Source organism: Schistocerca cancellata, chromosome 1 (genome assembly GCF_023864275.1).
Source record: "Schistocerca cancellata isolate TAMUIC-IGC-003103 chromosome 1, iqSchCanc2.1, whole genome shotgun sequence".
Classification (NCBI taxonomy): Eukaryota; Metazoa; Arthropoda; class Insecta; order Orthoptera; family Acrididae; genus Schistocerca; species Schistocerca cancellata.
Window position 1 is genome coordinate 1,069,451,553 of NC_064626.1, and position 19,088 is coordinate 1,069,470,640.

At 45.0% G+C, this 19,088-nt stretch overlaps 1 protein-coding gene across 1 annotated transcript in view; it reads left to right on the plus strand.

Moving 5' to 3' along the window:
* Nucleotides 1–19,088, plus strand: part of LOC126128123 (cadherin-86C-like) — a 334,718-nt gene that overhangs the window by 44,392 nt on the left and 271,238 nt on the right. The window contains exon 2 of the mRNA XM_049915150.1: nt 13,444–13,652. Within this exon, the coding sequence (XP_049771107.1) occupies nt 13,444–13,652 (209 nt within the window). The remainder of the gene's footprint in view (nt 1–13,443; nt 13,653–19,088) is intronic.

A 19,088-nucleotide genomic window follows, 5' to 3' on the forward strand; every position in this document is an offset into this window, starting at 1 on the left:
TTGAACAGTTCTTTGGTAGAAATGATGTGGACGAATCCGTTTACAGGATTTCTATGCATGATTGGTTTTAACATTAGTGAATACGTTATTATTTTACGCCTACTCATGCAAATATACTTAATAACAGTGTTTTTCGTTTTTCTTTTTTCGTTTTTTTCTTCCTTGCTTTCCCAAACTAACAGTTTTTAAGTAGAAATTCGTCAATGGAACAGAAGTAGTTGTCCAGGAGAAATGATTTTATGTTAGATTTAAGACTTGCTTTGCTATCTGTCAGACATTTTATGTTATTGGAAAAATGATCAAAAAATTTTTGCTGCATTTTGAAATCCTTTCTGAGTCTTGTTGTTGTGGTCTTCAGTCCTCAGACTGGTTTGATGCAGCTCTCCATGCTACTCTATCCTGTGCAAGCTTCTTCATCTCCCAGTAACTACTGCAGCCTACATCCTTCTGAATCTGCTTAGTGTATTCATCTCTGTGTCTCCCTCTACGATTTTTACCCTCCACGCTGCCCAACAGTACTAAACTGGTGATCCCGTGATGCCTCAGAACATGTCCTACCAACCGATCCCTTCTTCTAGTCAAGTTGTGCCACAAACTCCTCTTCTCCCCAATTCTATTCAATGCCTCCTCATTAGTTATGTGATCTATCCATCTAATCTTCAGCATTCTTCTGTAGCACCACATTTCGAAAGCTTCTATTCTCTTCTTGTCTAAACTATTTATCATCCATGTTTCACTTTCATACATGGCTACACTCCATACAAATACTTTCAGAAACGACTTCCTGACCCTTAAATGTATACTCGATGTTAACAATTTTTTCTTCTTCAGAAACGCTTTCCTTGCCATTGCCAGACTACATTTTATATCCTCTCTACTTCAACCATCATCAGTTATTTTGCTCCAAAAAAAGGAAAACTCCTTTACTACTTTAAGTGTCTCATTTCCTAATCTAATACCCTCAGCGTCCCCCGACTTAATTCGACTACATTCCATTATCCTCGTTTTGCTTTTGTTTATGTTCATCTTATACCCTCCTTTCAAGACACTGTCCATTCCGTTCAACTGCTCTTCCAAGTCCTTTGCTGGCTCTGACAGAATTATAATGTCATTGGCGACCCTCAAAGTTTTTATTTCTTCTCCATGGATTTTAATACCTACTCCGAACTTTTCTTTTGTTTCCTTTACTGCCTGCTCAATATACAGATTGAATATCTACATCTACATCTACATCCATACTCCGCAAGCCACCTGACGGTGTGTGGCGGAGGGTACCTTGAGTACCTCTATCGGTTCTCCCTTCTATTCCAGTCTCGTATTGTTCGTGGAAAGAAGGATTGTCGGTATGCCTCTGTGTGGGCTCTAATCTCTCTGATTTTATCCTCATGGTCTCTTCGCGAGATATACGTAGGAGGGAGCAATATACTGCTTGACTCTTCGGTGAAGGTATGTTCTCGAAACTTTGACAAAAGCCCGTACCGAGCTACTGAGCGTCTCTCCTGCAGAGTCTTCCACTGGAGTTTACCTATCATCTCCGTAACGCTTTCGCGATTACTAAATGATCCTGTAACGAAGCGCGCTGCTCTCCGTTGGATCTTCTCTATGTCTTGTATCAACCCTATCTGGTACGGATCCCACACTGCTGAGCAGTATTCAAGCAGTGGGCGAACAAGCGTACTGTAACCTACTTCCTTTGTTTTCGGATTGCATTTCCTTAGGATTCTTCCAATGAATCTCAGTCTGGCGTCTGCTTTACCGACAATCACCATTATATGATCATTCCATTTTAAATCACTCCTAATGCGTACTCCCAGATAATTTATGGTATTAACTGCTTCCAGTTGCTGACCTGCTATTTTGTAGCTAAATGATAAAGGATCTATCTTTCTGTGTATTCGCAGCACATTACACTTGTCTACATTGAGATTCAGTTGCCATTCCCTGCACCATGCGTCAATTCGCTGCAGATCCTCCTGCATTTCAGTACAATTTTCCATTGTTACAACCTCTCGATACACCACAGCATCATCTGCAAAAAGCCTCAGTGAACTTCCGATGTCATCCACCAGGTCATTTATGTATATTGTGAATAGCAACGGTCCTATGACACTCCCCTGCGGCACACCTGAAATTATTCTTACTTCGGAAGACTTCTCTCCATTGAGAATAACATGCTGCGTCCTGTTATCTAGGAATTCCTCAATCCAATCACACAATTGGTCTGATAGTCCATATGCTCTTACTTTGTTCAATAAACGACTGTGGGGAACTGTATCGAACGCCTTGCGGAAGTCAAGAAACACGGCATCTACCTGTGAATCCGTGTCTATGGCCCTCTGAGTCTCGTGGACGAATAGCGCGAGCTGGGTTTCACATGACCGTCTTTTTCGAAACCCATGCTGATTCCTACAGAGTAGATTTCTAGTAGCGTCGGGGAGAGGCTACAGCCCTGTCTCACTCCCTTCCCAACCACTGATTCCCTTCCATGTCCCTCGACTCTTATAACTGCCATCTGCTTTCTGTACAAATTGTAAATAGCCTTTCGCTCCCTGTATTTTACCCCTGCCACCTTCAGAATTTGAAAGAGAGCCACTAAGAGCTTCATTAATGGGTAATAAACGTCATTTTTTCCTCTACTATTGTAGATATGGATATCACTGTTCTTCTCATATTCCATTGATTATTTATAAAGAACTTCATTAGCGAATATATGTATTATACGTCGCATTTGAAATGCTTAGCTCTTTGAAGAGGTACCTACATTACCTCCATAGAAAATGCCTAGGTCGTTATATCTACCTGACGTCCGCGGCCGAAAACCACATATTATTCTTATTGCTCGCTTTTCCGTAATCAATACTTTGCTTCTCAGTGACGAGTTACCCAGAAAAATTATTCATTTGGACATTACTGAATACGCAAAATATATCTGGAGGTTAATTCGTTTGTTTCCAAGACTAGCAATCATACCAAGAGCAAAAATGGCTGAACTTAATTGTTTGAGAAGCTCAGTAATATGCTTCTTCCAGTTCTAGTTTTCATCAATGTAGAACATTATACCCTATTTATTGACTCCTGCCCATCTGCTGCATCTGATTATCTTAGTTGTACAGAACTGAATATAGTGTGTTCTTTTTTTTTTTCAAAATTTAGGGAGAGTCCATTTTCAGGGGACTACTTAATGATTCTTTGGGAAATATCATTTACCATTTCTTACGTTGCTTTCTCTCTGATGTAATTTATTATAACACTAGTATCGACTGCAAAAAGTAGCAACTCTGCTTGTTGAATGTTAGGTGAGGTCATTCACATGTATAAGGAATAGGAGCGGATCCAACATTGAACCCTGTGGGACTCCCTTTGTGATTTCTCCCCAGTCATTAAAACCCTCAACCCTCCGACATTGTCTGCATTCTTTAGCATAGCCTTTTGCATTCTCTTTGTTAAGTATGATTCAAACCAGCTATGTGTAAAGCCATCAGTTCATAAAACGGGTTTTTCTTAGAGAGCAACATGGTCTACACAATTAAACACCTTGGAAAGATCACGAAAAGTACCAGCTGACGATATTTTATTCTTTAAGGCTTGTGCTATTTGATGATTGAATGTGTAAATATCATTCCCAGTCGAGCAACCCTTCTGGAATCCAAACTGTGATATGCTAAATAAATTGTTTCCCCTTAAGTAAGAGACTACTCTTAAGCAAATTACTTTTTAGAATATTTTGGAGAAAGATGTCAGTAAGGAAACTGGACGATAATTGTTTAAGCCTGCCTTGTCACCTTTCTTATGAAGAAATTTAACAACTGCATATTTTAACCTGTCTGGAAAAATTCCTTGTGCCAGTGATGCATAGCATATACCCTAAGGACATTACTGAGATAAAGTTGCAACTGCTTCTCAGAATTCTGTTTGAAATTCTGCCAACGCAACATGCGCTTTTGGTTGTACGTACTTTTATAATTCTACTAGCGAAGGAACACGGCGCTGCCCAGGTATTTGTCTATAGCTGTGCGTCCGCGCCAACACAACGCAGCGTCTGGTCTTGTGCTTGAAGTTTATGAGGTCATATCTCCCGAACTATATGCTGTACAATCATTTACTACTGTAGGTAAATTCGACGGCATATGTGGATACAGCCTGCGAAATATATTGCTAATAGAGTTAGTAGCAAAGAAGTAATAAATTTAAACGTCATGCATGATGCGACAGTTTTTCACGCATCTCGTTTATGGCATCATATGGCCGGAACTATTGGTCGTAGACTGACATAATTTTGCACTTACATTCAGTGGTATATATGCATACCGTCTTAACAGGTGTTGCGAATACAGTCAGTAGTAAAGAAGAAATAAATTATTACGTCCTGCCCCATGCGGTATTTCTACTGCGTGAACAGCGGAAAAGTAGTAAGCGATAAACATTTTTCCTTTCATCATTTTGTAGGGGTTGTCGGCGAAAAAATATTTCATACAGTTTTGAAATTATCTATATCGTTTGTTGCAAGTCGATAAGTGCACTCATTCAGAAATAGTGAATGAATAATGTCTGGGAATTGACGCATTATGGACTAGGCTTCTTTTTCATCCCCGTCGCATTCCTTTGATAGGTAGGCAGCTCTTACCCCCACAGAGATTGTTGCCTAACAGTAAGGTGTATGTGTACCAAGTTTGGTTGAAATGGGTCCAGTGGTTTAGAAGGAGATGTGGAACATACATACACACACACACACACACTCACACACACGCATCCATCCACTTTTTATAATATGTATGAATATTGGTGATACTTCTAGTTGCTTAAAATATTGTGCCATGGCATTTCTAAAATATTCTTTTTCTTCTTCAACTCAACCACGTAATCCTATTTCTGTTGCTGCATTTAGAAAGTGATTATTAAACGTAGTTGCAACTTGTGAGTTATGAGTCACAATATTTTCATGTTGTTTAACTGTAATAGCGTCTTGTACACTGACTGGCTGTCCTGTCTCGCTTTCGTCAATATCCTGTATAGTTTTAATCTTATTACCTGCATTATTTATTTCTGTTAGGATGTGCATAGTTCTGGACATTTTAATGGTTTTCCTCAAAATATTGAATTATTTTTGTAGTATGCAAGTAATGTCGGATCTTGACTTATTCTGGCCTTTATATAAACTTCCGTCTTCCTCTTACATGAAATTTTAATTCCCTTAGTTATGCATGGATTGCTTGTTTTTTAACAGATCTTCTGTATAATTTTTTAGGAAAGCAACTTCGAAATATTGAGACAAATTTACTACGGAATGAATTGAATTTGACATTAGCGTCTCTTTCTAAGTATACTTCATCCCATACCATCCCTTAAAGGGGCAACAATAATATTTCGGTAAAGCAAGTGTAGCTTGACGTCTGATAGCTGAGGAGCAGTGCCGCTCAACTCTACCATGCACACGTTACTAATGAATGTTATAACTCAGTCTGCTGTTCACGTAACAACGACATCAGGCTAGTGTTACACAGTTCTCTAACTTGCGATATCCAGTAGCAAAGTGGGATACAACGAGATACTCTTAATCTACTCTTTCTTCTCCAACCGTAGCCTAGTCCTACTTTAGTTCTTAATAATAATTAGTATATGATTTACTTATTTGCCATAATATTTTACTAGCTGTCTAGCAGCTGTGGCGAACCATGCTAACTACACTACACAACCTGGCAAAAAGAGTAGAGCGTCGAGAAGTGTAGGAGGAAACGAAATGAAACTTTTAGTTTGAGAGAGTGTGTGATGTCATTGCAGTGATTACAAAATAGAGTCAAATTTACAAATAACTTGGCAGTTTCAGCCTACTTATCACTATGACGATGCGCCCTGTCCGGGCTGGATCCATGTAGTGATTCGGTAGAGAAGGGTCGCATAAACCCGTTGTACCCTCTCTTGACATAAGAGACTATAGTAATTTCTTCCCTTATATCCCGGCTACTGGCAGAGTTGACGTCTGTGGTAGTCCCATACATTGAAAGGGGCCTGTTAGAGTCGTCTTTCATACAAATACTATTTATTACACTGTGTTTAATCAGCCTTGTAGCTTAGTTTTCTTCTATCTTTTATCTTTACCCTTTTCTTTTTTTAATCTGTACGCCATTTAGTGGTATTTTTGGTGGAAAATGATTCCCACCGTTGGTTGTACCAAACCAAACTATTACTCTGTAACTAAACTATATGCTTCCAAAAAGCTGAGAAGATCTTACCAGTTACAATGATGCATTTGTGTTCGGACGTTAGACGCTCTAGCTTCTAAAGCCCACATTGGTGACAGCGAATTACGTGCTGACTCCATACGCTTCCATGGTAACAGTCCAACCAAACCTTAGGCAGAGGACGAAGCTGCACTCGGTAGAGAAAGTTCTATAGCGGTTTAATTAATCTAACACTGTAATCCAAGTGAATGTGGGAATTACGTCTTAATTTTGTACAGACAACATAAAATGCTAACCGGTAACGTATGCACTGCCAAGATATATTCTATCTTCCGCAGTTTCACCTTAATAAACAAGATGTAAGTATACCCATGATCACAGTCAACAGCTCGCTGTCTAATAACGTCTAAAACAATTTACGAAAACAGTGGAAGATCAGAAGCGGAATGAACGAACTTGACTCAAAACCCAGTCCTCCCGATCGGAAGTGCCCTGATTACCTGTGGCACTATTATTATAATATCAAAATTGCAAGGATATATATAGCACCATCTTTGTGAAATGTGTAATCTCTGTGAGCTAGAAAGTTGCGTCATTTTACGAGGGCGGGCTGAAAAGTAATACCTCCGAATTTTTTATGTGAATATTCTTAAAGCTCTTTAAATAAATCAAATGTTACTAACATTCTAAATCTTTATTCTTCATGTTTATATATTTGCAGCGTTTGCCGCTAGAGGGTTCCGAATTGTAGCGTGTAACATGGCAGTGTGTAACGATCAAAAAATGGTTCAAATGGCTCTGAGCCCTATGGGACTCAACATCTTAGGTCATAACTCCCCTAGAACTTAGAACTACTTAAACCTAACTAACCTAAGGACATCACACACACCCATGCCCGAGGCAGGATTCGAACCTGCGAGCGTAGCAGTCCCGCGGTTCCGGACTGCAGCGCCAGAACCGCTAGACCACCGCGGCCGGCTGTAACGTAACAATGTGGTTGCGTGTGTAACAGCGTGCTGTAATCGACCTTCGATTGTCGAGGATTTCGTCCACACATGAAGCACCCTCGCTTCAGCATGATTCTGCCAGACCACACACGAGCGCTGCGACATCTGCAACAAGCCGACGCCTTGGGTATACTATCATCGATCATCCTCTATACAGTCCCGTCTTCGGCCCATCCATTTCTCATCCAAATTTTAAAGAACGCCTTCGAGGACTTCACTCTGACCGCGATGAAGCAGCGCAAGCAGAGGTGTGGTTGTGGCTCCGTCAAATATTCTACAGTGACGGTATCCACAAACTGGTCCCTCGCAGGGACTATGTCGAGAAATATATTTCTAAACATAAAGAATAAACACGTGGAATGTTAACGTTTGCGTTATTCAAAAATCATTCAGAGTTTCCACATAAAAAATTCGGAGGCATTGCTTTTCAGCAAGACCTCGTATATTTTCAGTAGAATATTAGCAGAACATATAAAAATCATGCGCGATGATTGAGTTTGTTGGTTATTAAGTAGAAATAGATATATGCTGCACAAATTATACATAAATTATGGTTTTCCTTTTCAAGTAAATTTACTGAATCGGAGAAAATCCTAGAACTACATACACTCTGCTCCACTTTCCATATATGACTAGCTTCCACACCCTTATCCTGCACCACCTCGTAAATTTCTTATGCCTCATTGCAGACGTGTAACAATTGCAACTGTCCTACATTTCCCGTAGATTTCAGTCTTCGATAACCAAGGTCGTCTGCTGCTGCTGCTCTATCAACTCATCCCACCTTCTCCCAGATACATCATATCTGTTCCCAGCACAACTTAAATCGTCGCCCCCTCCTAAACCTTGAATATATCCCCGAGATTAACCCCTCCAATCAACCACAGCATATGCCACATTTTTCATTCGAAATGAAGGCTCCAACCCATCTTTTCCTCCAGCCTCCTAGCACTCATACATCAGATCTTTGCCATTACCAACAATACCTTCCCTGTAATGTCCTGTCCAATCCCTCAGCCTCACCCCACCTTCCTACCCCTACTTAATATTACCAGAGCCCCCACTCACATAAAAAAAATCACGTACATATAAAAGAAACGACTCCAATCAATGTCATCAGTCAAGAATTAATTGTTATTTCATACCAATAAAATTTATTCACTGCCTAACGAAAAAAGGAAGCACCCAGAATGGAAGGACGAAACGAAATGAAACTTCACAGGTTGAGAGGGTATCTAATGTGCCTCAGTGATTACAAAACCGAGTCGAACTTGCAGATAACTTGGCAGTAAAAGACTACTTATCAGTATGACGCTCTATCCCTTCTGGCCTGTATGCATGCGCTAATCCGGTTAAGAAGGCCGCCATAAAGCGTTCTATTCTCTTCTGAAGCAATATGGCCCACAACTATTGTAACCGGTCCTTGATGTCTTGGATACTAACACTGGGATGGAGTTGACGTCTGAGCTGGCCCAATTCATTTTGTCGAGTACAGATCTGTGGATCTTGCTGGTCGTGGGAGCACCTGAATGTCATGCAGATAGGTCGAAGAGATACATGCCATACGTGGATGAGCATTGTGCTGTTGAAAAATGATACCACGATATTGCCACATGAGACGCAGGATGACTGTAGCTTACCATTGTGCCATCAGATTCCCCTCAATCATAACATCGTGATTTGAAGCCATACCCAAAATGTCCCCCCACACCATGACGCCAATGCCTCTCCAGAACATCTGAAGAATGGACCCTCTCTCTCAGCCACCGCTACGCTCATCAACGATGGTCGTCTGGGGTACGGCAGAGCTGTGATTCATCACTGAACACAATGTTCTGCCTTAATCACCATTTCGAGTTTTCCTGACACGGCACCGTTCACCATTCCAAATGCAGCAACATGTGTTGCGCTGTTAATGGCAGCCTGTGCAGGGTATGATAATTCCCTAGTACGACTGTTCCCGGTGTCTGGCCAATGGTGCGAGATGACACAGAATGTTTCAGGATGTCCATTGCTAGTTCTCGGATGGCAGCCACAGATCTAAAGGGGCTAAGATGTGCTTGGTGCACAGTAAGGCAGTCCTCCCTTGCAGTGGACTGACTGCCAGTTTGGGTGTTTTGAAGAGCCTTCTGGCAGTTGTATGCCTATTTGTTACCTTCGACTCCTCTCTGTCAAACTGCATCGACGAGGTTGTGCAAGACATATCTGATGTGATGCCGGAACTGCCCTGAAACATTTTAAACGACATCACTCACAGACAAATCTTATTACTTTTAAGAGACTTCGTGCTAAATATCGCTATCTAATTATACAAGTAAGAACGATAACTGGAAGCATTACATCTTCTTCCTGGGAGTGTATGCCTCCTCATCCCAGGTGTGGGCCAAGATCCACAGTCTTCTGGACTGCCAACACTCAGCAACTGTTTCCGGTTTTGTCCTTCAAGGTAGACTTTGAACCAATGCGTCAGTTCTTGCAGAACGCCGTGTGATCCACTGTGCGACACCATCGATGTCCTCTTCTTATGTAGCTATCGTTCTACCATGTAAAAAAGTTGAAGATGTCCCTCTATGTTTCACCCCTGCCAAGCCGAATCATATAATGAACTATTCACTGACTGGGAACTGCTTCAGGCTCTTGCCATCTCTCATGATGCGACCCCAGTCCACGATTCAATTCCTAATCAAGTGATTCAACTCCTGAATATTACACAAAGGCTACATCTACTCAGGGTCTTCATCTATATTTGGCTTAAAGGTGTCTTCCCTTCACAATGAGGGGCAGTATCGTCGTCCCAATCCTTAACTTAGGTAAAAACCCAAGATCTCTCGAACGAATAGCCTCACCAGTGTACTCTGCAATTTACGTGAAAAGATGGTTGCCCACAGTTTATGCTGGGTTCTCGAGTCTCCAAGCCTTTTGTCCACTAATCAGTGTGGTTTCTGGGAGGTATTATTCACAACAAACCATCTGGTTCCTTTGAAAACAGTAGCCTGATAGGCTTTCTCTAAACGCCTAAACCGCACTGCAATCTTTTTTGACCTACATAAGGTATACACAACACTTGGTGCCATCACGTTTTACTTACCCACCATGACAGGGGTTTTCGAAGCTCCTTCCAGATTTTTATTAGTCGGTTTTTATCCCACTGATTATTCTGGGTTCGAATTGGTACTTCATTCAGCTCTCCATGAGTCCAAGAGAATGGTGTCCCACAGGACTCTGTCCTGAGTGTCACACTCTTCCTATTCAGCCTCAATGGCCTGTACTGTAGGTCTATGACTTTTGCATTTGGTACAGCTCCCACTTTGTAGCCTTCATTGAAAGCCAGCCCCAAGGCGCCATCTGGTGGGCTACTGTGTGGATCCTTTCCCGTGGTTTCCAATCCTCTCCTACAAAAACGTGTATCATACATTTCTGTCATTGTACTGTAGTCAGTCCTCACCCAGAACTCTACTTGGGTACCCAGCGCTTGCAACATCTTTTTGATAAAACGGCTGCTCCATATCATTCAACTAAAGACTAGTTGCATATGGAAGCTTACTGCTCTCTGCTTCCTTGCCCACATCTCTTGGGATGCGGTTTATGCCACACTTCTCCGTATTTACAGGGCACTGTTCTCATCCCAACTGGACTATGGTTGCCAGGGTATGGCTCGGCGACACATTCGGATTTGAAATTGTTCGACCGAATCGATCATAATGAAATTTGTCTGGCCACCGGCACCTTCTGGACTAGCTTCTTAGACAGTCTCCCAGCTGTAGTGGGGATCTTACCTCTTCAGTTCTGACAATACCAACTTTTGGTCTCCAGTGCAATCAGCAATCGAAAATTCCCTGATCATCCAATGTACCCCATTCTTTTTGCTTTCAAGTGGAATTGATCTGCTGATACCTGCTCTCTGGTGGGATTACCAAATGGAATGAAACCCACAGCCTTCTGCCAGGATTTCAGCGTCCCCTCCCTGTAATGTTCTCCCTGTGTTTTCTGGTGCACCCTCTCTCAGTTGCTGCACAAGCCACGAATTAGGACCGATTTATTCCAAGTTCCTAAAGTCTCAATCGACCCCATGACCTTTCGGCGTTTGTTATGTTCAGTTGTTCATGAGGTGTCATCTTTTACACTGGAAGCTCTATAACCATGGATAATATGGGACACTTTTACATTCCAAACTGGTCAGGAACACTGGTCGTTGCCAGGAACGTGTAGTTTTTTTACAGTGAAGTTGACAGCCGTAACAGAGCCCTACACTTAATTGATAGAGCTTCCCTTAACTTCATTTTAGTAATATGTAGTGTTTCAATGATCAGTTTTCAGGCCATTGACCCATGTTCCTATTATCACCCTGTGGTCTGTACTATTCATGGCTTTCTCATTGTACTTAGTCATACTGACTGCTCAGTTGTCTTTCTCTGAGTCCCAAGTCATGTGGGTATCCTAGGGAATGAACTGGCTGACCACTTGGCTAGAGAAACGATTACTTGCACCCCATTAGTTTTGTTGGTCCCAGGTTCGAATTTGCAGGTGGAAATAAGATGTCGATCACTCAGAGTCCCCTCTAATAAACTCTGCACCATCAACGAGACTACAGATGCATGGTGCTCTTCCTTCCATTCCCCCCAGAAGGAATCCACCGTCCTACGTCGCTTCTGCATTGATCATACCAGACTAATCCACAGCTTTATTTTATGTGACCCCCACATTGTAGTTATGAAGCCTTACAGACTGTAGCTCATATCCTGGTGGTATGCTCCATTCTTCTGGCTCTCCATGGTAAGCATGGTCCTCTGAATTGTTTGCCTCAGATACTGACGGACAGTGCACGAACGGTTGAACTGGTTCTCCTTTCTCTCTGTGGAAGTTGTTTTTAATTTGAGATATAAGGTTTGAAGCTACTTTTGAAGCAGGTGCGGGATACCTCATATTGGAGCACCTCCTGCTGCATGCTGAGTCTGGAGACCCCGTCCTTGACGAGCTTACTCTTTCATAGCTCTCTTACTCTGTGTTAATTGTTTTACGTGCAGTTTGCCTCCTTTTCTGCTGCACGATGTTTTCTATTGTATACAAAGCACTCTCTTAATAATGGGTGCTCTATACGCCTGGACCCGACTGGTGCAGGGGTGGGACAGCGTTGGGTGGGTCAACTCCCATGACATGCAGAGCCCAGATGACGCCCACCTGCTGTTTTACCTATTTCTCTCCTCTTTTTTTTATTACTGACCATTATTTTTAGCCTTCTGAGTTTTACTGTTCTGAACCTGCTGACCTGAGGGCATTCTTTGCTCTGTCACTGCCGTCGCCTTTCATCAGGCTAGCAGTGATTGGATGTGGGGAGGAGCTTCCCTCGCCATTGGATGGACTCTGGGAGACTCTCGTCTGCTCTGACCTAAGTACCATCCCAATCCATGGACTTCTCCGTAAATTCTTTCTCAGCTGTGGAGTCAGTACTGCGTTCAATGCCAAAATCTCACCAGAAGTACATACTTTCAGCATCAAAACGTGTCCTTGACCGATGCCACTAATTCAGGATAAACTAAACCTGGATTGAGGGAGTGATGACCTCCCAATCCATAGACTTCTCCGTAAATTCTTTCTCAGCTGTGGAGTCAGTATGGCGTTCAATGCCAAAATCTCACCAGTCGTACATACTTTCAGCATCAAAACGTGTCCTTGACCGATGCCACTAATTCAGGATAAACTAAACCTGGATTGAGGGTCTGATGACCTTGGTATTTCGTCACTTAACACCCAACCAACTAAACAACGTACAAAAAGCATACAAGTCTTTCAGTTTCAATATGACAAGGAGCGACAGTAACACAATAAGTCCCAAATCTTCATCTGGTAGAAAACACAAGTTGAAACTGAATGATACGCCACCTTTTTGCTGTAAGCGATATCATTTATTCAAGCTGACCTCTGTACTCCTGAACTCCTTCAAAGGAAACTGCTTGTTGTCTCCTTCCTAGTTTGTTTACGCAGAAACAACGGTGTACTTTCTACCACTGGCCATTGCTATATGACAGCGTGTATGGACTAGCAGCTAGAAGTGTGAGCTTGAACACACGAGGAGGATTTCTAGTTCGTGTGCGTACACTGTTTGCCCTCCAAGCTAAGCAGGTCCCAGAGGATTTAATCGAACCGACAGGTAACCAACAACTGCATGCTTCGAGCGGATCACCGTTTTAATTTGCAACAACACGTTCAGAGCTGTCTCTTTGGGAATGTAGACCAGAACGTTGTCTCTGTGCTTGCAGACGGGCGCCGCGGCTGCCTGTGGGTGTGCTGCTGGCGCTGCTGCTGGCCACGCCCTCCCAGAGCAACCTGCCGCTGATCGACCTCTCGACGCAGATGCGCGCCCTGCTCGTGCCCAGCGACGCGCCCGTCGGCTCCGTCGTGTACCGCGTGCTCGCCACTGACTCCGACACGCGCTGCGACTACCCCCTGCACTTCGACATCACCAGCGGTGAGTACCGCCTCAAATGACTGACGTCCTTCCAACTTGATTCAAGGAAACATACACTACTGGCCATTAAAATTGCTGCACCACGAAGATGACGTGCTGCAGACGCGAAATTTAACCGACAGGAAGAAGATGCTGTGATATGAAAATGATTAGCTTTTCAGAGCATTCACACGAAGGTTGTCGCCGGTGGCGACACCTACAACGTGCTGACATGAGGAAAGTTTCCAACCGATTTCTCATGCACAAACAGCAGTTGACCGGCGTTGCCTGGTGAAACGTTGTTGTGATGCCTCGTGTAAGGAGCAGAAATGCGTACCATCACGTTTCCGAATTTGATAAAGGTCGGATTGTAGCCTATCGCGATCGCGGTTTATCGTATCGCGACATTACTGCTCGCGTTGGTCGAGATCCAATGACTGTTAGCGGAATATGGAATCGTTGGGTTCAGGAGGATAATACGGAACGCCCTGCTGGATCCCAACGGCCTCGTATCACTAGCAGTCGAGATGATAGGCATCTTATCCACATGGCTGCAACGGATCGTGCAGCCACGTCTCGATCCCTGAGTCAACAGATGGGGACGTCTGCAAGACAACAACCATCTGCACCAACAGTTCGACGACGTTTGCAGCAGCATGGACTATCAGCTCGGAGACCATGGCTGCGGTTACCCTTGACGCTGGATCACAGACAGGAGCGCCTGCGATGGTGTGCTCAACGACGAACCTGGATGCGCGAATGGCAAAACGTCATTTTTTCGGATGAATCCAGGTTCTGTTTACAGCATCATGATGGTCGCAACCGCGTTTGGCGACATCGCGGTGAACGCACATTGGAAGCGTGTATTCGTCATCGTCATACTGGCGTATCACCAATTGAAAACGTCTGGCCCATGGTGGCCGAGCAACTGGCTCGCCACAATACGCCAGTCACTACTCTTGATGAACTGTAGTATCGTGTTGAAGCTGCATAGGCAGCTATACCTGTACACGCCATCCAAGCTCTGTTTGACTCAATGCCCAGGCGTATCAAGGCCGTTATTACGGCCAGATGTGGTTGTTCCGGGTACTGATTTCTCAGGATCTATGCACCCAAATTGCGTGAAAATGTAATCACATGTCAGTTCTAGTATAATATATCTGTCCAATGAATACCTTTTTATTATCAGCATTTCTTCTTGGTGTAGCAATTTTAATAGCCAGTTGTGTAATTTTCTAATCTAACTACAATGTCTGAAAAAAAAGTGAAATCTCCAGAAGGGAAGAACAAAACAAAATGAATCTTCGCGGGTTGAGAGGGTGTGTTATGTTACTTCAGTGATTACAAAATCAAATCAAATTTAAAAATAACTTGGCAGTATGGACGCACGTATGAGTATGACGTTGCACCCCTCTGGCCTTGAAACTTGCACTGATTCAGTTGGCGATGGTGTCATAAAGCTATTGTAACTTTTCCTGAGCCAAGGTCCCCCACAACTGTGGCAACCGGTCTTTGATATCCCAGTTTCTAGCACTGGGACAGAGATGACGTCCGGGCTTACTCCACACAGGTTTATCAGTGACAGATCAGAGGACATTGCTGGTCACAGCAGCATCTCAACATCACGCAGACAGTTCATAGAGAAACGTGAAATGTATGGAGGGTCGAGCATTGTCCTCTTGGAAAATAATGCAAGAATACTTTTTCATAAGATTTAACACAAGTGGATATACCGTTGTGCCGTCAGTCACTTCCAGATGTGACCTGAGTTCATATGCGATGGCTCCGGACATCGGACGCCAGGGGTAACACTGCTGTGCCCCTCCAAAACATTGGAAGAGTGGGACCTCTCCCGAGGTACATGACATACTCACTGACGGTACAGAAGCACTTCCATTCCTGAGCGCATTGCGATCCAATTCACCAAATTTCCAAGCTTCCTGCTCAGGGTACCACTCCAAACACAGCCGTTTGTGTTGTGGTGTTAACGGCAGAGTGGCTAAAAGTGGGCAGTCCAGCAACAGATGGACGACTCTCATTTGTGAGCCACAGCGACACCGAGGTGGGTCGTCGCGACGAAGGAGGCAACCATGCGTTAGCCTCCTATGGCCAATGCGGAGCCGGCAGAGGACAACTGATTCCCTGTGACAGGCCCGCATGGAAGACTTCCACACATTCGTAGTCTCCTTAATGACACACAGATTGTTGTGCATACCGGTATGTCATTCTGTCTCCCAAAGCTGAAAAACCCTGCGGCGTAAGACAGAACGACGTGACCTGTGGTCCACACACACACCACTGAACGACTGGACCGTTCCAGGGCATAGATGAGCTCCTGGATGGTCACTACCAAAGAATGACGAGGGTAGCACAGGTCGATAGCTTGTAGGCTACTCAAGGGGTCAGTACAAAGAAGAAACGACTCCCCAGGGCATGAACAGATGCGCTCAAGAGCACGAGATGTAGCCACCAGCTCTGCAGTGAAAACACTGAAGCCATCGGGCAAGAAATGCTGTTTAATATGTCTTCCATGGACATACGCAAAGCTGACGTGACCATCAGCCATCGAGCCGTCAGTGTAAATTACTTCATAGCCTCAGTACGTGTCAACAATCGACAGGAAGTGCCAGCGGAGAGCCGCGGGGTTAACTGAGTCCTTGGGCCATGTGAAAGGTCCAGGCGAAGCCAAGGCCTGGGTGTACACCATGGAGGTGTACGTGAATGGACCTCAAGTATAGGTGGTAAAGTCAAGGACTCCAGTTGGGATAGAAGGGCTCGGATGCGAACCGCAGTTGTAAGCCCTTGCCAGGGCCGCCGATGCAGGAGATGAACCACTGTGGGTGGGAAAAGGAGGAGGTAAATCGGATTCGCAAGAGAACTACGAACGTGTGCAACGTAACTGGCGAGCAGTTGTGCACGCCTAACCTTCAATGGAGGGACCTCAGCCTCCACCAGGACGCTGGTCACCGGACTCGTCCTAAAAGCTCTCGTCGCTAGTCGAACGCCAAAGTGGTGCACTGGGTCGAGTAAACGCAACCCTGAGGGCGCCGCCGAACCATAAACCACACTCCCATAGTCACGGCTGGACTGAACAAGGGCTCTGTAGAGCTGCAGCAGCGCAGAATGATCTGCACCCCAGTTGGTGTTGCTCAGGCAGCGGAGGGCGTTGAGGTGCTGCCAGCAATTCCGCTTAAGCTGACGAAGGTGAGGAAGCCAAGTCAATTGGGAATCGAAAACCAGTCCCAAGAATCGATATGTCTCCACTACAGTGAGTGGATCGTCATTAAGGTAAAGTTCTGGTTCCAGATGAACGGTACGACGCCGACAGAGTTGCATAACTTAGCGACCGAAAACTGGAAACTGTGGGCTAGAGCCCATGACTGCGCCTTGTGGATGGCTCCCTGTAGGCGCCGCTCAGCAACACCAGTACTGGTGTAGCAGTACGAAATGCAGAAGTCGACTACATACAGAGAAGGTACGACGGACGGCCCTGCAGCTGCTGCTAGACCGTCAATGGCCACTAAAAATAGAGATACACTCAATACAGAGCCCTGTGGGACTCCATTCTCCTGGATATTGTGGGGGGGGGGGGGGGGGCGGGGGGAGCTATGGGAGGAACTAACTTGGACACAGAAAGTACGAAGCGACAGGAAGTTTTGGATAAAAATCGGGAGCGGGCCTCGGAGACCCCAAGGTGCAAGGATATGAGTCACCAGGTGGCGTCATACGTTTTCGTAAATAAAAAAAGTTAGCAACAAGGTCTTGGCCTCTGGAAAAAGCTGTTCGGATGGCAGGCTCGAGGGACCCAACCCTGGTGGAAACTGCTATGGCGTGGAGCCAGTAGGCCACGTAGCTCCAGGACCCAACCTAACCGACGACACACCATACATTCTAGAAGCTTACAAAGTACGTTAGTGAGGCTGCTAGGTCGATAGTTTCCCACATCAAGCAGGATTTTGCCAGATTTGAGCACTAGTTTGATGGTGCCCTCCCACCATTGCGATCGAAAGACGCCATCGCACCATATCCGGTTGAAGATGACGAGGAGATGTTGCTTGTCGCCAGATGAGAGATGTTTCAGCATCTGACTATGGATCCGATCTGGCCCAGGAACTGTGTTGGGGCAATGTGCAAGGGCACTGATGACCTCCCATTCTGTACATGGGGCGTCATAGGGTTCACTATGGCGTGTAGTGAACAAGAGGACTTTCCTTCCATCCGCCATTTGAGAATTCGAAAGGCTGGGGGGGGGGGGGGGTGTAATTCTCCGATGCAGAGGCTCGAGCAAAGTGCTCGGCAATCGTGTTTGCATCGGTAGATAACACGCCATCGAAGGTAACGCCAGGGACACCTGTTGGGGTCTGGTACCCCAAAACACGTCTGATCTTCTTCCAGGCTTGGGAAGGTGACGTATGGAACCCAATGGTCGAGATATATCTCTCCCAACACTCCTGTTTCCACCTTTTGATAAGCTGGTGAACGCGGGCGCGGAGCCGTTTCAAGGCTATTAGGTGCTCTAGGGAAGGGTGCCGCTTATGTCGCTGTATAGTTCACCGACGCTCTTTAATTGCCTCAGCGATTTCCGGTAACCACCAAGGTACCGACTTTCGCTATGGCACCCCAAAGAACGAGGGATCGCATTTTCCGCCGCAGAAACGATCGTTGTAGTTACCTGCTCAACCACAACATCGAAAGCACCATGTGGGGGAGATTCAGCGGTGACAGCAGAGGCGAAGGCTTCCCAGACTGCCTTGTTGAAAGCCCATCTGGGTAGGCGTCCGTGGGCATGACGCTGGGGAAGTGACAGGAAGAAGGGGAAGTGGTCACTACCAAACAGGTCGTCAAGTGCCCTCCAGTGGATAGATGGGAGAAGTCCTGGGCTGCGAAGTATAAATCAACGGCCGCGTAACTACCATGAGCCACACTGAAATGTGTGGCGGCCCCAGTATTTAAGAGGCAGAGGTCGAACCGAGACAGTAAAGTTTCGACATCTCTGCCTTGGCCAGTAAGAACGGTGCCACCCCACAAGGAGTTATAAGCGTTAAAATCTCCCAAAAGTAGGAAAGGTTTAGGGAGTTGAGCCAATGCATTCAGGGGTACTGCACCATCTGGAGGAAGATATACGTTACAGACAGTTATTTCCTGCATCGTCCCTATCCTGACAGCCACAGCTTCAAGACGGGTATGAAGGGGCACAGGCTCACTACATACCAAGTTCAGGACACATTTGTAATATCCCCTGTAGCCACGAAGGGCAGGGGTCCACATTGCTGAGAACCAGGTTTCCTGGAGGGCAACGCAGAAAACAGGTGTAAAGCTTAACAATTGCCATAGCTCAGCCGGGTGGTGGTAAAAACCGTTGCAATGCCACTGGAGGATACTGTGATCGTGATTCCGGGAAGGTATGGAACGTTCAATAAGGCAGTTTACGCCTCAGGGTCGCCTGCCGCCACCGAC